The 24,714-nt window shown below is 40.1% G+C and overlaps 2 protein-coding genes across 4 annotated transcripts in view; one reads left to right on the top strand and one right to left on the bottom strand.

Moving 5' to 3' along the window:
• The window catches only part of rnf13 (ring finger protein 13), a 38,260-nt gene extending 22,476 nt beyond the window's left edge, over window positions 1–15,784 (top strand). The window contains exons 5-10 of the mRNA XM_079245487.1: window positions 6,947–7,034; window positions 7,812–7,902; window positions 8,592–8,697; window positions 8,984–9,077; window positions 14,272–14,352; window positions 14,588–15,784. Of these exons, the coding sequence (XP_079101613.1) occupies window positions 6,947–7,034; window positions 7,812–7,902; window positions 8,592–8,697; window positions 8,984–9,077; window positions 14,272–14,352; window positions 14,588–14,961 (834 nt within the window). The 3' untranslated portion in view covers window positions 14,962–15,784. The remainder of the gene's footprint in view (window positions 1–6,946; window positions 7,035–7,811; window positions 7,903–8,591; window positions 8,698–8,983; window positions 9,078–14,271; window positions 14,353–14,587) is intronic.
• A 540-nt stretch (window positions 15,785–16,324) lies between these two features.
• Window positions 16,325–23,644, bottom strand: pfn2b (profilin 2b). 3 transcript variants are annotated; one of them, XM_079245440.1, is made up of 4 exons: window positions 23,336–23,644; window positions 20,532–20,724; window positions 18,563–18,618; window positions 16,325–18,212 (listed from the first exon to the last, which is right to left on the bottom strand). In XM_079245440.1, exons 1-4 carry the CDS (start codon window positions 23,462–23,464, stop codon window positions 18,165–18,167), a joined length of 426 nt encoding a protein of 141 aa, XP_079101566.1. In that variant the 5' UTR covers window positions 23,465–23,644; the 3' UTR covers window positions 16,325–18,164. The 3 variants fall into 3 exon arrangements, with proteins under 3 accessions (XP_079101566.1, XP_079101568.1, XP_079101567.1); XM_079245442.1 differs by having other exon boundaries at window positions 16,325–18,618; XM_079245441.1 differs by lacking the exon at window positions 18,563–18,618.
• Window positions 23,645–24,714: the final 1,070 nt, after the last annotated feature.

Below are 24,714 nucleotides of genomic sequence, written 5' to 3'. Positions count from 1 at the left end.
CATGTAGGAAACAAGTTGATACAAAATTACAGTTTACCGACCTTAACCTCGAGGCAGCTGCCACCTTGGTCCTGAAGGACATTGAAACTCTTCCTGATTCCAGACTATTCGCTGCCAGGTTGTGAGGAAAAACAAACATTTATTGGGAAATTCAAGCACTTGTACTTGTTCCTCAGCTTAGTCAGTTACTCCAGACCACTGAATATGGAAAGAAAATCACTTGTTACATCAGAAAGAAGTACAATGTGTCGATAAATTAGTATGAAGAGTAGTTAACAACAGTCATAATGGTAAAATCATTGAAGAGAGGCAAAAATCTGTTATTTGTAAAACATATACACTTATAAGGAGAGTCTTTTGTCAAATATATGCAATATTATGAGCACAAATTATTTACTAGTCATTAAATTGCATCATGCCTTATTTGTGTTTAGCCATTGTATTCATATCCAGTCTCCAGCATATGATGTGTTGCATAAAATTAAACTGAAGTGTGAAGTGATGGAGCTGTTAAAATGAAATTGTACTAAAGATGCCGGTTCTATGAAAATAAAGTTTTCATTAATTCAAAATAAGACCTTAAGTGCTACTTAGCAAAAAGGCATGAGGGGTTTTTCAGAAATGGCAGGAAATTTTTTTTGACAGGAATATCAGTGTTGAATGAGGGGCTAGGAACTTGTGTTTGTCATCACAAAATAAAAGATAAGGGGAAAAAGCAGCCAAAAAATCCAAGTCATGTTTTCACATGACAACAGATGTGGAGATATCCGTGCATGAAGACACTTTGGTTTTTAGGGTTCTTTGTTTTGCTTTATGTTTATAGCAGCTGGTGTGTTTGTGCTGATCTGTAAAGCTTCAGTGGTAAAATAAGAGTTGAAGAACTTCCGCTAAAACGTGAAAAACATCAGAAAGATTATGATAAAGTTATTTGTTTGCAAAAAAATGTCCGTGTGTGACTGGATTCTTTGTAATCTGCTGCAGGAGTGATGGGTATTAAAGCCAAGGATATTCCTGTATGTCAGTATGATGTTCTGCATTTGATGGAGGAGCAACAGGGATCCTCCCACTATGATGCATAATTTGTATCTCAGAGTGGCTTTTTTGTATGCATTTCTAGTCACACCGGTCAGGTATGTATAGAATGTTATCTCTTGCCATGCGCGCACCAGGGTGAGTTAGCAGCAGAGCTGGAATTCCTCTGCAGATCCCAGACTGAAAGACCACAGCAAGCACTTGCATCCAGACAGGCTGCAACAAAAATGGCTCCTCGCTTTCATTGCAAAATTCCTTGAAAAGTATCAGTGGACAAGTTACAGTTGCGGCTGTTTTACTTGGAGATGCACCAGTGACAGTTTCACAGTTTGCTGGATCCAGTTTCTGGTTCTTGAGACGTTCCACTACTCCTCTATGTCCATTTCAATTATCTTTGAAATAACATAATCTGCAGCAGATTGTGACTTTTTTACAGTAAGCTTTTTTTTACTTTTTGCTTTATTCCCGATAAATCTATGTGACACTTAAAAAAAAAAACAAAAAACAAAGAAAAACAGACTTTAAATTAATTTTTTACTTTTAATTGATTTCACAGATGTCTCTAAATATTTGAATGAATGAATAAGAATGGATTTAAGTGGGTTCTTGTAAAATAACATTAAACTTTATAAATACAACAGCCTCACTCAGTTTTCACAATGCTTGTGGCTTTTTGCGAGGTAAACTACAAATTATTTATTTTCTGAAACCGCTTAGTAAGGGTCGCGGGGAAGCCGGAGCCTATCCCTGCAGCCTTCGGGCGAGAGGCAGTGTACACCCCGGACAGGTCGCCAGTCCATCGCTGGGCCAACACAAACACATCAACAACCATTCACACTCACTCCTATGGGCAATTTAGAGTAACCAATTAACCTAACATGCATGTCTTTGGATGGTGGGAGGAAGCCGAAGTACCCGGAGAAGAACACACTCCACACAAAAAGACTACCATTCGAGCCTCTCCCCCAGCCGAGGATCGAACCAGTGACCTTCTTGCCACTACTACTACCACTACTCCACCGTGCAGCCCAATATTAATCCACAAAGTCACTATATGTCTAATAAAACAGGACGTGCAGTGATTAAGTAAGTGATCAGTCGTTTAGGTACCAAGTGATGCTAATGGATACTATAACTAAGCATAGAACGTCGTATCTTCATTTTTTGCCACACCACAGTGATTGGCTACTTCCCTATAGTTTGTTGACCATCACTGATGCACCCTGCAAAATGATGTGATCTATTTTTGTCTGATGTGTACTGTGTGAAGAGAAATGGTGAGAGTGCAGTCCCTTGTAGTGCTTCTAACCACGTTCTCAGACACACAGCCTTTCCGTGTCACAAACTGTGATCTGTTTATTGGGTATTCATAAACCCAGACATTTGTGGAAGCATCCACCTGTATTTTCACGAGCTTTCCATATTACAGAGCAGTTTTAAATGTGTTAAAAGCACCTTTGGCATATTTATCCATATAAGTGGGCTCACTAAAGCACACTGACTGTGGCTGATCTTCAAACATCAGCTTGTTACTGTCAGTAAACTTTAGCTGGTCCTGAAAGGTGTTTCTTTTCTTGAGTTGAGCCAGTAAATGTCTCTGCAAGACTTTCATGATGTGGGATGTTTTGACAGTTAAGCCTGTTACATACTCCACGACACGCAAGAACTGAGTTCTTGTTCTCGAGGCTGCAAGAACAAGAAAAAACGTCTTGTTCGGCAGGTCCATACATACTCCACGAGAAGCACGTCTGCAGCGGGGAGGGATCACCGCGGGGGGGCGATGTCTGCTTTTATGTGCAAACCCGGTTTTTACCTCCGCCGAGGAGGATGTTTTCCCCGGCGTCTTTTTGCTCGAGATGACTTAAAAGGTTACGGACGGATTTTTATAAATATTTCAAGAGTTGTTGCAAATGTAAAAATGAAAAGCTGATTAAATTTTGGTCGTGATCCGGATCACCGTTTAGATCCAGGAATGTTTTAAAAGGGTTCTTTAACATTGTGCTTGGTGGAGGTTTCCGCTCTCTGCGTGCTTTTCTAGTTTCATATTTAACAAGCAACTTCGTCCGCGGCAGGTCGGGTTGTGCACTCGGCTGGGTCCGAGTGTTTTAATGCCACATGTAAAAATGTTCGTACTTTCTCATCACCTCGATCAACTGTTTTATCAAAACAATCTGTTTTGCCGGCAATAGCAAACACACGGAAGCAGCAACTCTGCTTCATGCTTTTTCCGTGTTAACGACGCCCACCTCACATGTTCGACCAATCACACGATACTTCTCGCAGCCCCGCAAGAAAAAAGTTCTGCCAGCCCGGTGTGTCAAGAACTGTCCTCAAATACGTCCGCGAGAACAAAGTGACGTCATTTTCTTCTCGGAGCCTCGAGAACAAGAAAAAAAATTCTCGCTTCTCGTGGAGTATGTAACAGGCTTTCCTCTGTAGGCCTTCAGGGCAGATAGGCGACATTATTCGAGGTACTGAAACAAGCGTCTTCAAACTTTTTCAAATTTGTCAAAATGAATTCGAGCACCACATGGTAAGTTGCATTTATTTCACAGCTTTAGGAGGTGGATAAATCACAAAGGCTAATTTCCCAACCAGGAAGAATAAAGTAAAAAAAAATTATTATTGCGAAGAACTGAGCTTTTATATTGCTAAAAGATAATGAGAATGAAACAAGCTGACTGAAGTTACTTGTATTATTGTGAGCTGGTCACACATGGTGTGTATCCCAAACGTAAATGGAACAAAGTAATATATCAAAAGTTTATACCATAAAAAATGTCTAAAAGTAACTGTTCATGTTTCTTCCTTCAGATTCAGTCTATTTTGTAAACAAAACATTCATTCATTTCTCAGATTTTTCCCCCCTCAAATCATTCATGGACACACACCCAGACAGAGTATATTCTGTGTGTGTCTTATCCAGTCAGTCAGCCTCTAGATGCACACAGTAGCCATTGATACATGCTCACAATGCACCCTCACAGGCAAACACATGGGATCACAATGCTGCGGCCACCATACACACCGCTTTACGTATGCTTCTGCATAAAATCACAATGACAAGGAGCGGACAAAAGACAACTGTTCGATGTTAGCATCCATGCAGGCTACAATATGCACACGCAATGTTCACCCTCCCAAGTCCAAATGGATTTCCTTGCATCACAGCAGAGTACAATGCATGTATCAAAAGGCCTGGTCGAGCTGCCGGGCTGACACTCACACCAACTCATTTACCAGGTTAGTGTGCGAGAGGTTTTTCTTATGTATAAGAGCAGACAACACTCTGATTTTAGTGTGACTCCAGCTAAACAGATTTTCTTTATCGAGCTCTTTGTTCTCTACATGGCGCAGTCTGCAAAGGCTCACATCATTTTCACTTACACCGGCTGGTTGCGGGTGTTAATTTACAACAGGAAGGTGGTACATGCTCTGACTGATGATTCACAGCATTTCCTCCGAGCATATTAGGCCATATCTAATTATCCACATTTTGATGTGTTTTACCCCTCACCCCAACAAAATACCCAAATTACTCAGGTTTCAGACACTTTAAATAATTTAAAATTTACTGGACACCATCTAGAAAGCATAAAATGGTCTGAAAAAGCTTCACATAGGGTGTTATTTGTCAGAATGAAAACAAGACTTGAGGTCAAAGGAATCGGCCTCAATTGCGAATTGAGATCTGTGCAAGAGAACTGTGTTCAGACACACATCATGCCTGTGTGATCACCTGGCCCCACATGAACAATCACACTGAAAGGTACACGCCCACGCAGTTTATGCTGAGGCACTTCAGAACACAAGAAGCCAAAAGTATTTGGCCCCAGTATCCAGTCTCCATGCTGTATTTAGGGAAATTGAAAGGTTCTGGTGTGTCCCAATGACACACTGATGTTGCATATCCAACCTGCTGGTGCTTGAAAAAGAAAGTATCCCACGCTTGTGGCATCTTTCCTGAAAAGACATGCAACTTTAACCAAGCACACTAAACTGTCTCAGTGAGTTTATAAATGCAATTGGCTACTTGTCATAAAACTCTTGTGTGTGGATGCAAAAAAATCTGTGTGCTTTATGTGGATTGAGGAGAAAATAGAATATGAACTAAATCTATTTTAAGATCAGTCTGAAGAAACTAAATGTGAATAACTTGAAAGCACTTCAGTTTTGTCAACTCTGCTTTAAATTTTTGAATACTTAGGTTGTGGGACTGTCTCAAATACCACTTTAGTGTGAAGAATTTACAGCGTAGAGAATGTTAACGTTCAAAGCTTCACCATGACAGCGTCAGGCTTTAAGGTTACAGCTGTAGCACACAAATCTTAAGCGATTTTGTCTTCAAGGTATTGATAATGCTTCATGTTTATGCCTAAGCATGGAATGCCATTAGTTTTGTTGGCTGTGTTGGAATTTTGTGACATTTTATGTCATTAAAGAAATGGGAAACATTGAACACTGGCATCTCACTGGCTACCATGGCAACAGTTGATTATTCAACAGTACAGTGGAAAAACCAGATCACAGCCTTCACCACCTTTTTCATAAATTTTCACAAGAGGATATTCCCATCTCTATCTATGTGTAAAAACATATATGATTTATGTCCATGATTACGTTTTCACATCCTTTTTCCTCCACTACATCCACTGTGAGTGATTGGCCTACAGGATACTGGCACTTCCATAGGATGTCCATACAATATCAGAGCGTAAAAAACAGCCTTTCAGATGGACAAGGATGAGAACTTCAATTAGCTTTGAAATGCAGGTTATGTTTCCCAAAGCAATTAATATACCTGGAATCTTCTTGGTCCATAAAACCCAATTAGATCTTTGTGTGTGCACCATATGTATACTTTAAATGGGTGGAGTTTCTTCTTTGCTTTTGGAGATTTCTTGTTGATGCTACTATAAATTAAATTCATTCTTTATTTAAAAAAATCCACACAGTTGAACATTTTATTCATATCAGGTGGGAATTGCTGTCTCGTTGCACTTGTTGAGGTGCAAAATCTTTTTGGATGTGTCTAGAAATTAATTCATAGCTGGAGATTCAGAGCAAACGCACACTTTCAACATGTTGTAATCTGTTACACAATAGATGGGAGGGGATACACATCTGTGATTAATGAGCATGTGGACATTGTGGCGTGTTTACACAACAGGTTATACACATTCAACACACAGACATGCAGGGGACTATACTTTTTACCTTAATGAAAACACGAGGATCGTCTCAACCAGTCTTCATTGTAAGAAAGGGAAACTACAAAACTACAAAAAAAAAAAAACCCAGATCCAAATCACTGTACAAAAATTGTTTAAAAAAAAAAAAGGGAGAGAGAAAGAAACAACAGCTTCTAACTTTTAGCAGTTTTCACCACTAAATTTCAGTCTTGTGGCTTTATTTGTGTCCCCTTTTCTTGAGTTTGTCTAAAAGCTTCCTGTTTTATAGTTTTAGTTACAGCTCAGTCTGTTGTGTGTTTATGGTGGATAAGCGAGCTTGTATAAACAGCTGGTCTGAAACAAGATGTGCAAGGCCACTGCAGCACTTCTGTTTCCTGTATTTGAATGTGAAAAACTTTTATTGTTAAGATTCAGGCAAAATGAAATTAAGTTTAAAAAACTGTTGTCTTCTGAAGAATTGAGTTTTCAAGTCCACATAAAGAATTTGTTAATATAAGAGGAGAATCAAGAGGCACTTTAACGTTAAAGCTGGAGAAGACTCACAGTTGAGCGGATAGAGCTAAAAACGTGAGTAAATAGAGGGGACTTTATTTTTGGTCAGGCAGTCATATGTAACCCCTCTTTTTCATATTTGCTATCAGTTTAGTCCCATTGTTCTTGCATATAGAGTCATTTTTAAACATTAAAGTATTTTTCCATTAAATGTTTTTGTCTCTTCTCAGGTCCTCAATGCCCAGAAAGCTGGATACAAGGCAGCGATTGTTCACAATGTGGACTCTGATGACTTAATCAGCATGGGATCCAATGATTGTAAGTTAATGCCCCGCCCTCCTCCTTCACACCACATACACAAACACATAATAAACATTTAGCATCTCATCTGTTTGCTCGTTCTTATAAACAGCAGTAAGGCAGTTTTACAATCAGAAATTTATTTCAAGTATCAACCTATTTAAGAAGGATGCAGAGCCCTGCTAAACTCCGTGATCTGAAGCCAAAGCACTACTTTATCATTTTTATTATTTGACAATGTTTGTAACTTTCTTTGAGCCTTTAAACATCTCACTGATAAACAGTCATTAGTGTCTTATCTAGGCTCTTATTCATGGGAAATCTAATATACTGATTTTACAGACTTAAAACAGAGATCACACTGTTAGCTAAATAAATAAACCTATAAATAAATATATAATCATAAATGAATATAAATAAAATAATAATAGATATTAGAAAATATATATATTGTTGATCTTTAGCCAAAGTGCTTTGTTTGAGTACTCTGTTTTTCAACTTAAAAAACAAAATGGTAAAGCAGTAAAGAGCTTTTTATTGTTGCAGTTTTTGTTTGTGATTTATTATTAAACAACTTAAACATTGGGGGGAACAAAAACTTCAGCTCGCCAGAACAGGGCTATCAAATGAAATATGGAAATGTTCTTGAAGAAACAGAAGCATAACATGATTAACAGCTGTAGTATGTTTTACTCTATTTTTGTCATGTTTCATGATTTCTAATTGGAATCAGGCTTTGATGATTATTCATACAACTTTTTTTTTAAATCTGTGTCCTTGTTTCTCTGTTTATAGTGGATGTTGTAAAGCAGATAGTTATTCCCTCTGTGTTTGTGAGCGAGGTGACTGCCAACACTCTGAAAGATGACTACATGTTTGATAAAGGGTAGGTCTAAACTCAAATCTCATGTTTGGGTTCATCAATATAAATAGAAACAGCCTTCCTGCTTTCACGGCTATCCAGATATTTCTTCCTTTCACATGAGAGCCGTCTCCAGATTCTCTGCAGTCCAGCTATAAGTTATATTATTTGAGATTTTAGGACACAGTCTCAGCACACTGAAATATGTCTGAGAGAAGACGTATCTCATGATGAATTGTCATTTCCGCTGATGTAATAGCTTGCACATGAAATGCTTTCATGTAGGCTCAGAGATCAGCATGGGAATGTCTCGTTTCTCCACTTTTAAAGTTGTAGCTATCGGTGTATGTGTTCACATTCCATCCCAAAAATACGAGAGGTATCCCCACAGCCTTTGCTGTATGGGAAATGTACTCCAGTCATGACATAAGAGGAGTTTTTTTTCTGGTGTGGACCAATTTAGCTACTATAAATGTGACAGATGAGGGAGTTCATGTGGAAGTATGTGAGGTGTCATTGATAGAGCAACCTTGATATGACTGTCAAACTGAACAGCACCAAAGGCTAAATCTTCCATGTGGCAGGTGTAACTAAAACACTGCTATAATGCTGTTTCTGTGTAGTTCGCTGTCACTGACATAATATCAACCTGTATTAACCATTAGCATTTACCATGTGTTCTGCACCTGACAATGTGCTGCTTGTTTGACCAGGGGACACGTGGTCCTCATCCCAGACTTCAGCCTGCCACTGGAATACTACCTGATCCCCTTTCTTATCATTGTGGGGATCTGCCTCATCCTTATTGTTGTTTTTATGGTGAGTAAATTTCATTTTACACGTTTAAAATCTATACTTTACACAAAGATGAGCGTGTTTTGATGCCCAAAGTGTCTGTCTGTTTATTTTGAGACATAACGCTGTGATTATACAAACTAATGAGGAAACTGGTTGAAATCTGACATCCAGTCTAGACTTGTAACATTTAGCTTCCTCTGATTTAACACAATTTAGGGCAAAACTGCTGTTAATTTTTCTCCTCTGTGTGTATTTTACTGTCATATAAAAGGTTTTGAATGGTTTTATTTTCCTCTGTTGCAACTAGATCACAAAGTTTGTGCAGGATCGACACAGAGCTCGAAGGAGTCGCCTGCGCAAAGATCAGCTTAAGAAACTTCCCATCCACAAGTACAAGAAAGGTAAAGAAGCAGTTCTGTCTCAATTTGTAGTAAGAAATGTTAATGATTTCCAGCCAGGAAGGAGCACGATCCACACAGGGACTGCTGAGTGATGCACCAGTGTTTACTGTGTCATGATAGCTTTAACGGGTGTTGCTGCTCTTTTGTACATCTGCAGAATCTTAATGTGGAGGTGATGGGATACAAAAAGCAGTTTCCAAAATAAAAAAGGAAAACAGAACTGTAGGAAAGTTTTTGGCTGAATTTTTTTCTTACAGGGAAAAAAAATTCTTTTATCTATATAACCGGATCCTGACTCTTGACTCTTAAGAAACTGTGTTGATGTTGATACCCTCTGTTCAGCTTTTTCTCACATGACCACAGCCATCAATGAATTGTGGCAAATCATTCCTCACCAGAGCTCTGCACCTTGAAGCTAATCGGATTAATATGGACTTGATTTTTCCACAAAGCTCACTGTGCCAGATTAGGACTCGTCTCTGTTTAGAATGGACACATGACTGATGGTTTGGAATGCGGTGTCGAACATGCCAGAGGCCCGGCTGGGTCGAAAGTTAAGTATATTTTGGTACAGTATGCACTGCTTGTTTGAAAGAACGGAAAACAGGCAGGAAAAGACAAGATGTGATTAAGCAAGCTCTATGCTGTAACTTGGTGTGAATTTGAGCAGTTGACTCAATACATGTGAAGCCTTTTTAGATTACAATTCCAACTCTTACTACTTCTTCTGAGTATAAAGGTCAGACTGGCCACAGCTATGTTTTGAAATGCAAATCCTCTTTGTTCTATGGTTAAATAAGTTTGCCTGTGAATTTAGAGGTTTTCATGCCAGCTGCATCTTATCCGGCAGCTGTACTTTGCAGACTAGAGGGTCCCCTGACTACAGTCAGCTGCGCAGGGGAACACCAGGGAGCTCTGGAAAGAATAGGTGGTGCATAATAAGTATTCCCCCTGCAAAGCTACAAATTGAGGGGGTTGTTTGCTCCTCCCCGCCCGGTGGTGGCAGATGCATGTGCAGCCCATCAGCTGAAAGGGATGTGTGTTGCTCAGATAGCCATGTCTGTCACCTTGGGCTCTGTGGGTTTTTTTTTGCAGTCTCATTGCTGCATCTGGGAGCATTCTGACTCCGGGTTTCCACAACACACCTCTACAGGAAAACCCTGGCAGCCTCTACGAGGAGTTCAGCTCTTCAGGGGAAAAAAACTTCTTGAGCGGTGGGGTGGTCTCTGCACGGCTGTCAGCTGAGTCAGAGGGTTTGGCGACAAAGGAAGGGGACACCAAATCTCTACCTAATCACCTTTTAAAGCCTGTACTCTGGAGCAGTGCTAACTTGGCAAAAAAACAATTTTCTGATTTGGAGCATAGGCAGCCTGCAACACAGAGTAGCTGCCCCTGTTGTCTTGTTTGTGTTGTTATGTTGCATTTACTGTAGTTAATATGTTTAATAGCAGAATTTAACCAGTTCAGTTTGTTTGGCATTTATAGGGGAAGTTCACCAACATTAGAGTCTACTTGCATCTTGGGATGTAATGCAGTGTGTCTGTAAAAGTAGACAGTTTTTATGTCTTGGAAAATAAGATTTTAAAAGTGATGTCAGCTGGTGCCCTGGACAACAGAATGATTTAAGCCAAGATGCTTTACGTTGCGTAATCACATTGAGTATTACACTTACATTTTTATTATAGACTGAAGCTTGTTATGTTGGAAAGAAGCAAAAATTTGTTGGAAATAATAATTAAAATGGCTCTGCAGCATTAGCTTCAACTACAAAAAGCACAATTCTGATTTACTGCTTATTAACACACAGACTAGTTCAGCCTGCTGTTGGTTAAATAAATCTGTATACGGAAACTATGACAAGAAACATCAGCGCATCAGTATGCACGGGCTCAGCACAGAGTGGGAAGGATGCCTAATGGTGGTCTTGGCCTCTGTTAAAACAGATAATGCTGAGATTGGAGTTTGGGGGCATTAAACAGACAGTTTAAGGGATCTAGAGTTGTCTGATGTTGTGTAGATGCTGATTTAAGAGAAATAATCTGTTAAAGCCAGTTTCACAATCCCAATTTTATAATGTAGAGAAAATATTCCGATCTGAAGGATATCAGTAATCAACTGTCTAGTACTAGTGGTTGTGTGTGAACCCTTTTAAAGACGTCATTTTTTAGGCTTGTAGTCGTGTCCCGGGCTCTGGTCAAATATTGTGGGAGGGGTTTCATGACAACTACAGTTGTTTTGAAAGATAAATCTGACTAATTTGCAGATAAGGTGAGGAAAAAAAAAAAGGTGTTTTCCCCATCACCGACCTGTTGTGTAGTGTTCTATGAACCTGCTAGTACTTGACCACACCAGGTCAATGTAAATGCACCATTCTGACATCCCTCACAATCCTGGTGTCTAAACTCTGATTTACCTTCAGCTAAAATCTGTGTGGTCTGAATGTTTGGAGTGGCGGCAGTCAATAAACCCCAACACACACAATCCAGTGTCCTGTTCGAAATCAGTCATTTACCTGTTTATTTTTCTGCTGCCTCTTCTCTGTGTGAAGGCAGGTTTTAAATGTAGCATCATTTTGGGTCCTTTTCTCCTCAGTTGCTGCTGTGCTGGCAGGATGCCTTTCTGCTAAGCACATCTTCTGCCCACCTTCTCACTTGTTTTTCATATCCTCTTCACATATTTCTGGCTGCTGCTGCAGGTGTTGCATGTACAGTTAATTCTTTCAATGGTCTGGTTGACATGTATGTTTGCTTGTAAACATTTCAGACAATGAAGATTTGGTTTGTAAAGAGTGGTGGAGGTGGAACGTAACACCAACATTGCATGATTGGATATAGGCAGCAACAGGCTGAAAGGATGTGCAGGCAAACAGAGAGAGAGTCTGTATGAATAGTGCACAATGCCTTAATGATTACCACACTACCCATGTAATTGGTGAACAATACCAGTCTGAGGAGGAGCCTACGACATGAGATCTGTGTCAATGTACAGGATTATGTAACGGCAGCTGCTACGGCTGTCAGAGTGCAGCGCTGCTTTGCCATTAACTTGACTTATGCTCTGGTTTTATTGCAGAGCCTTGCTTCATGCCTACTTAGGCCGCAAGCCTGAAGTGTGAGTGTTGAGTTTTGGCCGTTACTTGGACCGCTGGCATCTAGCAAACACCGGAGTCAGTAACTTAGACCACACACAACAGCAAACTTCAAACTAACCGTAGACACAAGGGGATTGTTTTTGAGCCTTGACTCTTCCACTGACCCCCAACCTCTTGTATGCTCCTTCCCCATTCATTATGACTCACTCCATCCTTTGCTGCCTGCTTCCAAACCAAAGGCAGGGAGCATAGCATGCACACACACACACACACACACACAAAGCAGCTGCAGTGTGTCAGCCCTCTGTGTGTGAAGCATGTTGATGTCAGGACAGAGGAGCTCTCTCTGGCCTCAGTGCCAGTCGGCCTTGTCTGGTCAGCTCAAGCAGTGATGAACTGTGTCGTCTTTTTTTTTTTGACTCAAGTCTTTCTGCTACACTCCTCTTCATTGGCTTGCTGTAGTGCTGCTTCACACATCTAAAGTTCAGTGGGACAGTGTGGTTCCTTTGAGAGCCAGGAATGTTGGCAGGCTGGACGATTAATGAAAAGTAGAGGAGGAAAGTAGCTGCATAGCCTCTCAATTATTTCATATGTGCTACTGGTCCCAAAACGGGGATTCCCAGCATCTGAAAAGTTTCCAAAACATGAGCTACGTATTTTCAGTCGGCCGAGATAGTTGAATATTCTCACAAAACTCAAAAAAGAGGCAGACGGTATTAAAAAATACTTGGCTCTAATTTGAACTTGCGCTGCTATTGATTCCCCTGTAGGCCATGTACTCATCAAACTAAATCTCAGCTCACATGTGTAAGACACAGTAATGTAATTACTGTGACAATTCCTGGTAGGAGATGCTCAAAAGGAGAAGTGAGTAGTGTCCACAGCAGTCTTTCTGAAGTATAAGGGTAGTTTGTTATGACAGCAGATGGTTGGATCAGATTGTAAATTACATTTCTGCTGCTGTGGACTCTGTCTGTCTGTGGATGTGAAATTTTTCAGGCTTCATTGAGTGCGTCTTGAGGCTCAGCTTCCATTTGCTCACTTTGAAAAGTATTAAATTGTATTTACTTTTAAAGAAAAAAATTGGCGTAATGAAACCTGTTTCAAGGATAAGCAGTACTGATGAGTTGTCTCAGAGATGTTTGCAGAGCTCCCAAAAGAGTTCATAAAGGCATCGAACACTGCTTCTCTGAAAATAGCTCCGTTTTTATCATAGTTCAGCATTTCCTGAGTCCAAACTGGATACTGAATCTGTGCCTGCATGGACGCTCCTTCCTCTTCACCCTGAATCTAGGCTCTCCAGTGGTAGTGAGGTCTCCCTTGAAGAGTTTGGATCTTTAGGAGATGTAAGAACAAAGCTGGAAATGTTAAAAGTACGGAAGAGCCGAGTTTATGGCCTTTAGTTGTAGTTGCTGACATTCAGAAAGAAAACGAAGGAGGGTGAGGGTAGCGGTTGTTGATGTGACGCTGCTTCCTTATACGGTCACATGCAATCCCGGCATGAACACAGAAAGTCCAGTAGGGGAAAACATACTCCTTTATAGCTTACATAAACAGACCGACCACAGCCCTGCTCTCTCCGCCTCCTTTCAGCCTCAACAGGGAAGAGGAAGGGAAGGAAAAAGAAGAACGCTGGGGAATTTGAAAGGGAGTACGTTGATGAATTCCTGAGCTTTCAGCACGCAGAGAGACTTTGCACCTATGTTACATCAGGAAAAGTGACGCTGGCAGCTTAGAAAGTGCTCTGCCTACAGGCAGAGGACTGGTCTGAATGGACGGGTTCAGGGACATATTTGGACAAAGAATTGAAGGAAATCTGAATTGTGAGGCAGTGCACTTCACAAATGTCTCACACATCATTACGTTACCTGGTCTCAAGAACAGATAAATGCAATCGCAGGATTTGAGCAATAAATGTACCATGTCCACTTGGATTGTGAATTCATAGAACTAATAAGTCCTCAGTGAGATTCCCAGTTATCAGACAGCAATGTGACTCTTCTGACTAATAAGAATTGAGGATTATCAGCACTCAGTTAAGTACTGTATTACAAATGTGTTAAAACTGTGTTAAATGATGACTGTCTTGCATTTTTAACCTAGGAGACAACTATGATGTTTGCGCCATCTGCCTGGATGAATATGAGGAAGGAGACAAACTCAGAGTCCTGCCATGTTCTCATGGTGAGTTTACTGCACCAGGAATTGAACACGCAGAACACATGCAGGTTGAGCTGATGAGGGCCAATTGCATAACAGCAAGAAACAGTTGGATTAGTTGGATGTGTTACAACAGAAGAAGCTAGACGCAAGCAGTGTTTTGTTTAAAAACTAACAAATAAACAGCTGATTTATTGCTAAACTAAGTCTTTGGGTTTGTATCAGAAGGCGATGAAGGCCACTGCTCTTTTGTTTATAGCCTACCACAGCAAGTGTGTGGACCCCTGGCTGACAAAGACTAAAAAGACCTGTCCAGTGTGCAAGCAGAAGGTCGTCCCCTCGCAAGGCGACTCTGACTCTGATTCAGAGGGGGACAGCGGCCCTGATGAGAACGAGGAAGTATCTGAGAGCACTCCCCTGCTGCGCTCCTTGGCCTCAACCAGCGCTCACTCCTTCGGCACCATGTCGGGAGCATCACGCTCTGAGCAAGACCCAGACTCCTCAGAGTACGACGATGACGAGTTAGACACCAGCGACAGCGAGGAGGAGGTTACCGTGGAGACTGTGGTGGTGCAGATGCAGAAGCCATCCTCCAGCGGCCCAGACTACGAACACGACCTGCCTCGAGCTTGACTGACCTGCTGCCACCAATGCAGCGCTCTCCCCAACCTCACAGCTGTAGAGACTTTTGTTGGGCGTGTCACAAAACAGATTCAGCATCTCAGTTCTTCTATCACTGCTTACAATACATTGTAATGTTTAAAAAAAAAAAAAAAAAAAAGTCAAATACACACATTTCTACTCAATTATGAATCTATAAGTTACAAGTGTGACATGAAGTTGGTGAACTCAGGGCCGATATGTACAGTAGACTGTTATACTGTACTACGGTCATAAAATAAGTGGAGGTCTGGAGATTTCAGACACAATCACAGTATAAGTACTGTCTGTATGTATAAAATATAAATCACTTTAAGTAGCATCTTAACCTTTGATTATCTTCATACATGTAAATGTTGTATGACCTGAACCACTATGCAGCACCTCTAAAAATTTTTTAGCAAGTTCAACATTTAAAGCCACAGCTAAATTGTCATGCCAACGTATATCTAGCCTGATGTTTGAAGGAGCCAATGTGCTCTTGTGTTTTGTGCCACAGTTTGTAAGTGATTCGCTTGTTAAGAGAATGAAGACAAACTGGTATTTGGAAAATATTCTCCATGAGGCATCACAAAGTTGTGGGCTTACACCAGTTCCACACTGCCTGTGGTAAACTTCTTTTGGCTGCTTCCAACTTTCATTTATTACTTACTGGTTGATAGACCATGTATGCACATTCAACAGTTGTCATTTTAATATTGTTTATAGATTTGTTTTTCATGGCTCAACTTTTGTTGACAAATCCTGTTGCCTTTAAGTTTAGATATTTGTCCTTTTAATTGCTCATCTGTATTCAAACACTTCAATAAAAATTACTTTACAAAACTTTAGGCAGATTTGTTGAAAATGGAGAAGACAGTCACTTCTAACTTTAAAATGGACATGCATGTAAAACATGCGCATTTCTCCCACCATTAACTTGTAACAAACAAGGTCAGGCCATTTACCAGACCAAAAAAATATCAGCTTCAAAACCAAAATACTTCATTTATTGGCCTCACTTCAGATTAATCACAAGGTCTGTGTGATTTAGAACAGCAAGATGATCTCAACCCACCCTCTTACCGACATGCAGTATGAGTACCAAACCATAAGTTTCCAATAACTGCTGAAAGTATTTAGCTCAGGTTTTAAGTGTAAACATATACAAATTTTTAAGCCGTCAGTGTAATACAGTCAATTCTTCATACAATCCGATATTAAAGTAGCAAAGCCAGCAAAACTACAGAAAATGGTAAAAATGACTACATTGTAACTACCACATAAATCCTACAAAGCACATTTCCCCAAAATACAAAAATTCCCAGAAAAGCTCTAAAGAATTGACAGTATGCACTTGTCTGGTTGGAATAAATTTATTTGATCTGTCTGTAAACAAGGTGATAAATCAATTTATGGCATTTCTTGGTTTATGCATATGAAATCAGATGCATTAAAGACTGTATCCCAGATGCAAGAAAGGGGGGGGGGGGGGGGAAGTGACGAAAAATGAACAAATCGGCAAACAGGACTTGAAACAGTTGTTTTTCTCCTTTACTCTTTATGAGTATACATATCCCACAAGGCCTAAACAGTGGAGCTGAAGTGTAAAGAAAGAAAAAAGTGGATGACTCCTTAGTGAACAGTGGATAAAATCCATCTTATAACAGATCTCTACATTATGGCACAGGATACACAGGTTCTGTAGTTAAGTTTTGACAAGACAACCATGAGCATCATTGTTCCAACTAACCCATCTCCCATTGAGTGTCATTTCTACTTTAAGTTAGTCATTTATCAGTTGGACGTTACAGTTAGCACTGAGCATGGACAGACCATGTGATACCCCAGAGCTCAGCTGACTACAAAAGTAGAAGGCAATTTATTCCACAGTTACATAGTTGTCAACACAGCATGGTTTGTACAAATGCATTTTCTTCTAAATAGTAGACATGAGGATTTTCTTTTGATACGCCCACCCCTACCTGCCCTGTAGCTTTTTTCCATTTCAATCATAACATTGCTGTTAGTTTCACCCAGGGGGAAAAAAGAAAAAACAAAACAAAGTCATCCGTCCCATAATTTAGAGCAATTGTATAAACACCCAAGCTGCAACCACACTTGGTCCTAAGGGGGGGGGGGGGGGGGGGGGGGGGCACTGGACACACTTCAGATGGTTATATGCTGGGATATCTACTTTCAAAATAAATGGCAGGCTTTCAGAAGGGGGAAAAATTTACAGGAGCAAGCAAACAAAACAGTCTTAAGTGCCTGAGCCATTGTTACTGTGGAATGTCCATGGGTTGTGTGTAATCACAGAGGTTGTAATGCCAAGTAAAGATGCAAGTTGCATCTGAATGACACAAACACTTAGAAAATTGGTTCATGATGGCTAACTGAACTGATCCGATGCAGAGACAACCCCTCCCCTCTATATAAAAAGGATTCAGGACATTACACGGATTTGGGAGGAAGAGGAGATGGACTGTGGTGTTAGTGTTAGGTAAGAAAAAAAGTATTAAGTTTGTAGTGTCGCCTGATTTAAGCAAGCCAAATGGGGAAGTATAGAGAAATTTGGCAAGAGGCCCTGGGGTGGGGTGTGTAGTGGTGAGTGTGGGAATTGACAGTGGTCCGAGATATGCACAGTCTCCCCTCCTGGACATAGAGGGAAAAAAGAAAAAAAAGAAAAAGGAAGACATGATGAGCTGTGTTACTGCTCAAGTGCTCCAAAAGGCATAAGCTGCTCAGGGAAGGAGTGTCTGATTGGGTACTGGGAGGATTGAGTGATAGGTACCATCAAACAAAAGAAAGTAAGATCTACTTCAAATTGACACTGTAGCCCAAGTGTTCTGCCACAATCTTTTTTTTTTTTTTTTTTTGCTGGTCTTGTTAACAGATTTGTCATGACATCCTGTTTAGCAACATGCTCATCTTTTTCATGGATCAACTTAATGCTTGAAGGGGGCTTGATACACAGCGCAAGTGAAGGGAATGGGGAGGGTAACGGAGGAGGGGTTTAAAAATAAAAATGGAGAAAAGGCAGGAACAAAAAACAAAAAGAAAAAAGCTACAAACTAGGACTGGAAGTAGTGTGAATTGCAACAGGGTGGTAAGGGTGAGCGGCTAGGTAGCTGGGTACAGGCTGCTTTAGTATCCGGACTTCTTCAGGTATTCAGCCATCTGAAATGCTTTCTTGTTCAGCTGCCCTCCATGGACACCTTCCTTCCCCATGACACAAACCAATGCTGGAGTACACAAAGGAAAAAAAATAAAATGAACAGACATGATGATAGCATAGCTGGAAAAGAAAAAACACACTTAGTCCACTTTAGCTAAATATGGGGCTACATTGTGGGGGCAGAGCCTGAACTGCATTGTTTGAAACGCTCCTGGGATTCTGTTTAATGGGACTGTTTGGGAGGGAAGGGGGGGGGGATGCAGGTCTGACAGCTATTTTTTTTTTTTGTCTGTTTTTTTGTAAGTTTTATGTTTTTTTGTTTTTCTTTTATTTAATTTTCTCTCCCTCTACTACATCACATAAGCTACATCTAAACTAAAACCCTGAATCCCTCAAGTATTTTGCCATTGAGTATGCCTTCTTATTCAATCCGCCTCCATGGACCCCTTCTTTGCCCATTACCAAGACCAAGACTGAAAGAAAAGAGACAGAGAAGGGACATTTAGAGGGTGTGCAGAGATCACAAAAGTGAGAAAAGCACAGAGCCAAGCAGGCAAGACGAAACACATGAAGGCAGACAATGCCACAAAAAAGCAAAGCGACGCCTTTTTGAATGTAAGGGTAAACCTTCATTTTCTTATCAGAGCTGCTGGTTGTAAAAAACAAGAAGTCACATTAAAAGTAAGAGAGCAAGTGCAACAGGGGAATATATTTAAAGGATACATGCAAAGCCATTTGTGAGTGCACACTCAATGATCACAGTAAGCAGATGTGAGACTGAGTTTGCGTTGACAACACCAACAGATGTCTACAGAGAGATTACACCAACGAATTGACTCGGGCAGTTCTGGTTCCCTTTAAGAGTAATTTTCTATAGTTTAAAAGCCAAGATGAACATAATGGGAAGGTGGACATAAATTTTTGTATGAATAAAATTCCACTTACAGTTGAAGATAAAGACCTGGTTATAAAGACTGAATGCAAAAGTTTTAGTTCACCTCATTTACTATTAAGGACTGGTCTAACACACACTGGACATAATTTGGGGGAAAACTTGAACCTTTTCTACACCAACTTCTATACTACACATCCATCTAACTAGTACCTGTTGCACATTTAACTGACTTATTTTGCACAGCCATAAGTGAGTGGGCCAGTGTGGACTCCTACTTCTTCAGACTGTACAAATAAAAATAAAATAAATAGGCTCTTTGTGTAGAATGCAGTCACGCCAGCAGCAAAGAATAAGAAAGTGAAGCTTCAAGACTAACCACCACTAATGCAACATACATGCAACAGCATGCCTGAGGTACCTCTCCTCAATACATGTGAAAACCCTGAAGCACCCAAACACATGTGCAGGGGAACAGATTCATAGTTTGACAGTGGATGTGTTAACCAGGAAGAAAGATGCATGCAGTTCAAGGAAGTTTATAGGATATCCTGGTTGAAAGCACGCTCATAGTAGAAAAAGAGAAAAAAAAAAAAAAAAAAAAAAAAAAAGGAGGAGGAATCCCCATTTGCTCTGACTCAGTCTCACCTGTGAGCTTTAGGGACTTCTGGGAAGAATAGGGCGGACACAACATAGGGGCCCATACAGACGACATGAAAAACTAACAACTCAGATGAGCTCACTTTATGAGCTACGTTGAGTGGTATGAAACAAAGGCTGCTATAGGCAATTCTGAACATACTATACCCGATTGTTTGCATAACTAAAATGACTTGAGGAAAAATATTTCATGTCATGGAGTAGACATAGATGGCTGGTTTCATTCTGGTTGTTAGGTTGCCAGGTTTCAAAGGCTACAGTAAAACAGACATTTAGTTTATCAAAAACAGATGACATTTTGTTTAAATATTTAAGGCCCAGCATAGAATTAAATACCTACTTTTAAAACTTCATACACACAATGGCAACTGTACACAAATCTCAGTAAAAATGGAACAAGTTGACAAACTATTTCCCTGGGAGGGTACAAGATACTTCATAAGGATGGAAAGAAACAAAACATTTTTTTTTGGTCACTTTATATTACAATAAAGTCACTATGTATTTCACATCAAGCTAAACAGACTACAAAAACTACTTCATTCAGACCTAATAAGTCTCAATTTCCTCTTAGGTGATAAGTAATCTTAAATTCTTATCCTAACGTTCAATGTACTCACACCCCCATTACAAATTATGTGACACAAAGTCAATACCCAGTAACAGATGCCTGCCATATATTGAGGAAAGGCATATTCAACATCTGTACCACATGCACGCACAACATACAGGCTACAACAGTAAACTAATGGCACTACATCAAAGCAAGCTACCATGGTACTATGGCACAACTAAAATGTATCTACGAAAACAAGGACGATTCATTATGCTCACCTTTGCCTGCTTTGCCTACAGAAACATTGTATGTTGGCTCTCCGCCTTGACTCTTTGTCCGGATGTCCATTGTAAAGTCGCCGTCAATTTGGAGGCTGTCTCTGATTACTGAGCACTTTTTATTGCCTAAGGTCAGCCCACTGGTGAAGAATCCCTCTCGGTCCTTTCCTACTACCACATCGATTTCGTCAGGCTGGCAGAAAACAAAATAAAAAGTCAGATAAATAGGTCAAGTTCAATGCATGTCAGGTAGATATTCTTTTTCTTTATTTTGAATGCTAAAGCTAAAATCAGAGTGCTGTGGATGAGCAGAAGTATTTCAATTAACGTAACACTACTCAGAAGAGGAGGAGGAGCAGAGAGAGAGAGGGGGGGGGGGGGGGGGGGGGGGGGGGGGGGACCTTGCATACATGAAAGGTCATTTTGAAAACAGCCACTAGAAAACATTCTCAGGACATTTTCCATCCAAACTTGAAGCATGTTACAACTGTTTCAGACGTTGAATCGAAAAACTGTTTACAACCGTTTCAGATGTTCACATTGCACTTGGCACACATTTACACATGACTGTAGTGATCACTGCATGTGGCTGGACTTTATAATACTAGTTATTGGGATCGTTTTGGTTAACTGTCCAGAAAAAGGTTAATCCTTTTAGAATTCAGCTTTTCCAAAAAGGTTGTCTTTTCATACAAAAGTTTTAAATGGATTACTATTGCAACACCACATCAATATGGTCAAACTAACCCATCTCACGATGGTCTAATCCCAGCTCACGTTCACTATTAACTGGTGCTTTATTGCAATACTAACAGAAATCTACTGCTTTGTCCAGGGTTGGACAGGTCCAAACATGCAGCTACCAACACTGCACCATTAGTGGCAAGTCTTGATATGTCAGAATCAACCTCAGCAAACCAAAGAGAAAAGAAAATTAATCTGAAAGACAGTCCAAACACTGCTGCTCTCACTAATCGGACTATTAAGATTACATTAAAACAAAAGCATAACTTTTAAGGCAACTGCTTTTAGAATGGCGCTTATTTGAAGCCCCCAGACAAACAAAAAGGCGTGGGCCTTCAAGTCCAGAAGTGCAGAGTCACTGAACACACGAAAGCCGTCAGGAAAAAAAAAACGGAAAGTCGGGATTTCGACAGGCTCAGATAACGTTAGCATGGCGGCTAGCCACACGCCCAGGCCCCACATGCTAAATACAGCTAGTTTACTTACAGAAAACCCCGTTCAGAGAGAGAAAAAATAAAGAGAAACCCACCCCGTCGATTTGATACATGGCGTCAACTTGAAGCAATCTACTGAAAAGCAACAGGATTTGTTACGTTTAAGCAGACTGAATAAAAACGTATGTTCATGCTAGTTACGAATCTAAACACATAATCCAAATTAATTTTAATGTTTCAAAGAGAGACTGGCAGATTTTAGTTCATGTATGTGCTATACGGTACGTGCTAAAACATACATCTAAAAACGATTTAGTGAAACGAAGCTGAAAACCCGCGACAGGTCGGCGCTATGTCATACAGTCAAAAAGTCAGGAATCTATACTTTATAGACAAGCACAAGAAAGCATGTTTATAGCCATGTAAATGAATGAATGAAACACACTACTAATCCTCAAAGGGAAATTTAAAAAACAAACAAAAAAAAAAACCAAAAACCTGTTATTCTTATATTAACGAGGCGATAGCTTGCCGGGTGGACACTCCCAGTTAGCCTTAGCTTAAGGCGGCACATTCCTTCTTGGTTCGCAGCATGACTTATCCTCATAAAGCGTATGCTGATGTACTGAAAGGCAAGTCTTTTAAAAATTGCAATACAATTATCATACCGATTAAATATAAAGGCAAGTTGTTTGCTAATGCAGCTGACAAAATGGAGGCTCAAGAAAACGCTAGAAGACTGTATAACAAAGCAGATTTCAAATTAATTTCAAATACGTGTTGCAGCCATTTAAAATTAATATACGGGTTTTTTTTTTGTTTGTTTGTTTTTTCTAAAACGGTACGGTGCTTGTACAATGCTGGGGCCAAACATCTTAACCAGTTTCTAAGAACAAAATGAATTAGAAACTGGGAGTGTATCCGCCATCTTGGAGAAAAAAGGGGCGGTATGTGATTCACAGGAGCCGGACTGTGGGGGGGAAAGACCAGCGGCACGCTCGCACGTCAGGAGCGCGTGTGTGCACCGTTAGCTTTGAGCTTTTAGCATTAGCTCCTAATGGTTTCCCATAGAGAATGGCCCGCATAAAGCTAACCGAGCTACAGCTCGCTGCGAACATTAAGTTCTTCTGCTCAGAAAGGCTAGAAGTGTAGCTTATTGTTCAGCTGCTAACCTCCTTTAACGCAAACATAACTTCTCATATTGTACTGAGTATTTGTTTAAAACGAACTATTTAAAGTGGTTAATATTCAGTAACTTGCTCATCTTAATTGACCGGTATGACAAGCAAACATGGCTTGATGCGGTTAGCCAACATTGGTCAGTTAGCTCGTTTAGCTCAATTTCTTGTGCCGCGACTCTTGGCCATCTAAGTTAGCAGTAGGTTTTACCACAATAAAACAAGCAGTTCGTTGTGCTTTTACAAAACAAAAAACCACGAATCTAAATGCTGGACTGAAAAGGCAATGGCAGCGTTGCCTGCCATTGCATCTTAAGTGTGACCACCGGATACCATGTGTACCGCACTCTTTCAACGAGGCCTGGCTATGCAGTCAAATACATATGTACAAAAAACGCACATTTTGCTGCAAGAAATTGTTAGATAATGACATACAGAGAATACTAACCGTTATGTTGGCAAAGGTACCGCCGGTATAAGCAGCCCAGACGTATTTGGCGTCCGTGTACCCAACAATGGCCGCGTCCTGGCAGCTGCCATCAGCCATCAGGTTTTCCACGTAGCTTTGCCAGCTCATGTTTGTGAAATTGGAAAAGGTAAGTTGGATTAAGTTGAATCACAATCGTCTCCTGAACGACGAAAAAGCTGAGAGAAAGCTGTATTTATCGGCGGTTCACAGGCCTCCAGAAAGCAAACCCCCCCGGCTCCTTCACGTCCCGGCTTTCTTCTGGTCTAGGCAACGAAGAGAAGCCGCTGCAATCAGACAGGCGCTTGGGTGTAGTCCTCACCTAATCACTCCGCCTAGGTCGTGGTTCGTCTTCCTTTCTCATTGCATAATATACTACTTGGCGGAGGAATATCACGGTTTGTTATAATGACTAAACCCTCGACAGCCTATTTTTTCCGCGGTGCCCTAAAGATTTGACCACTATTTGTGCACTTTGTTGAAGTAAACCTACCATTCTACCTGTTTATACACCGCTGCTCTTGCAAAACATAACGCTCATGTATATTTCATTATGAATGTTAAAATTTCTCTCACACTTTTCTTTCAAAGTACTTAACATTCAGAAGCAATTACAACATCATTCCTTTGCTTCAGCAAAGGAAAAACAAGGAAGAACCTTGACTAAAGAACAGGAAAATACCAATAAGAAAGTGAAAATTAAATGCAAGTGTCTTAACCCTTGCGCCCTTCTAAAATTTTGTACCCCTTTGTGACTTTTGTGGCCAAAAACGTTCACACACAAAAACTGCTATACTAAACTGAAACTATTTTCCATATAGTAAATATTAGTGGGATGGTGGGATGGGTCTTTGGTGACGATTAGACACTAGCAAAAAGCGCTATAATATTATCATACATTGTTATTGTACTTAGTTTTTTTTTTTTCTTAAATATCTTGACCACATTCAAACGTACCAAAAAGACCAAAAATTCAGCCATTTAAAGATTTTAACCCTCCAAGTGTCAGTTTTAATATTTTAAATATTTATTTAAAATAGCAGACAAAATGTGAAATACTTTCTCTAAAATTAACACCACATGGTGATTTGTATTGGTCCATATGTCTTGGATATGTCAAAGACTAACTTTACCATATTCATGATTCAGTGTATTATTATTATTATTATTATTGTTATTATTATTATTATTATTATTATTATTATTATTATTATTATTATTATTATTATTATTATTATTAATAATAATAATAATAATAATAATGTACATTATCATTGCCCTAATACATGATGGGGTCAAGAGAGTGGTTGTCCTTTATGCGGAAGTTCAGGGATCTAGCACTTAAAGGTTAAGGGGCCACA

The sequence above is a fragment of the Telmatherina bonti genome, assembly GCF_933228915.1.
Source record: "Telmatherina bonti genome assembly, chromosome: 8".
NCBI classification, from domain to species: Eukaryota; Metazoa; Chordata; class Actinopteri; order Atheriniformes; family Telmatherinidae; genus Telmatherina; species Telmatherina bonti.
Note: the sequence above shows the minus strand (reverse complement) of the source record. Positions and strands in the feature narration are given on the sequence as shown.

What these genes read in the sequence shown, in the direction of transcription:
- pfn2b (XM_079245440.1), bottom strand. Translation starts at nt 23,464, where the DNA reads ATGAGCTGGCAAAGCTACGTGGAAAACCTGATGGCTGATGGCAGCTGC. An exon ending in TGTAGGCAAAGCAGGCAAAG is followed by an intron (nt 18,619 to 20,531) that starts GTGAGCATAATG and finishes CTTTTCTTTCAG; the next exon opens with TCTTGGTCTTGGTAATGGGC. An exon ending in GAGGCGGATTGAATAAGAAG is followed by an intron (nt 18,213 to 18,562) that starts GCATACTCAATG and finishes TGTGTACTCCAG; the next exon opens with CATTGGTTTGTGTCATGGGG.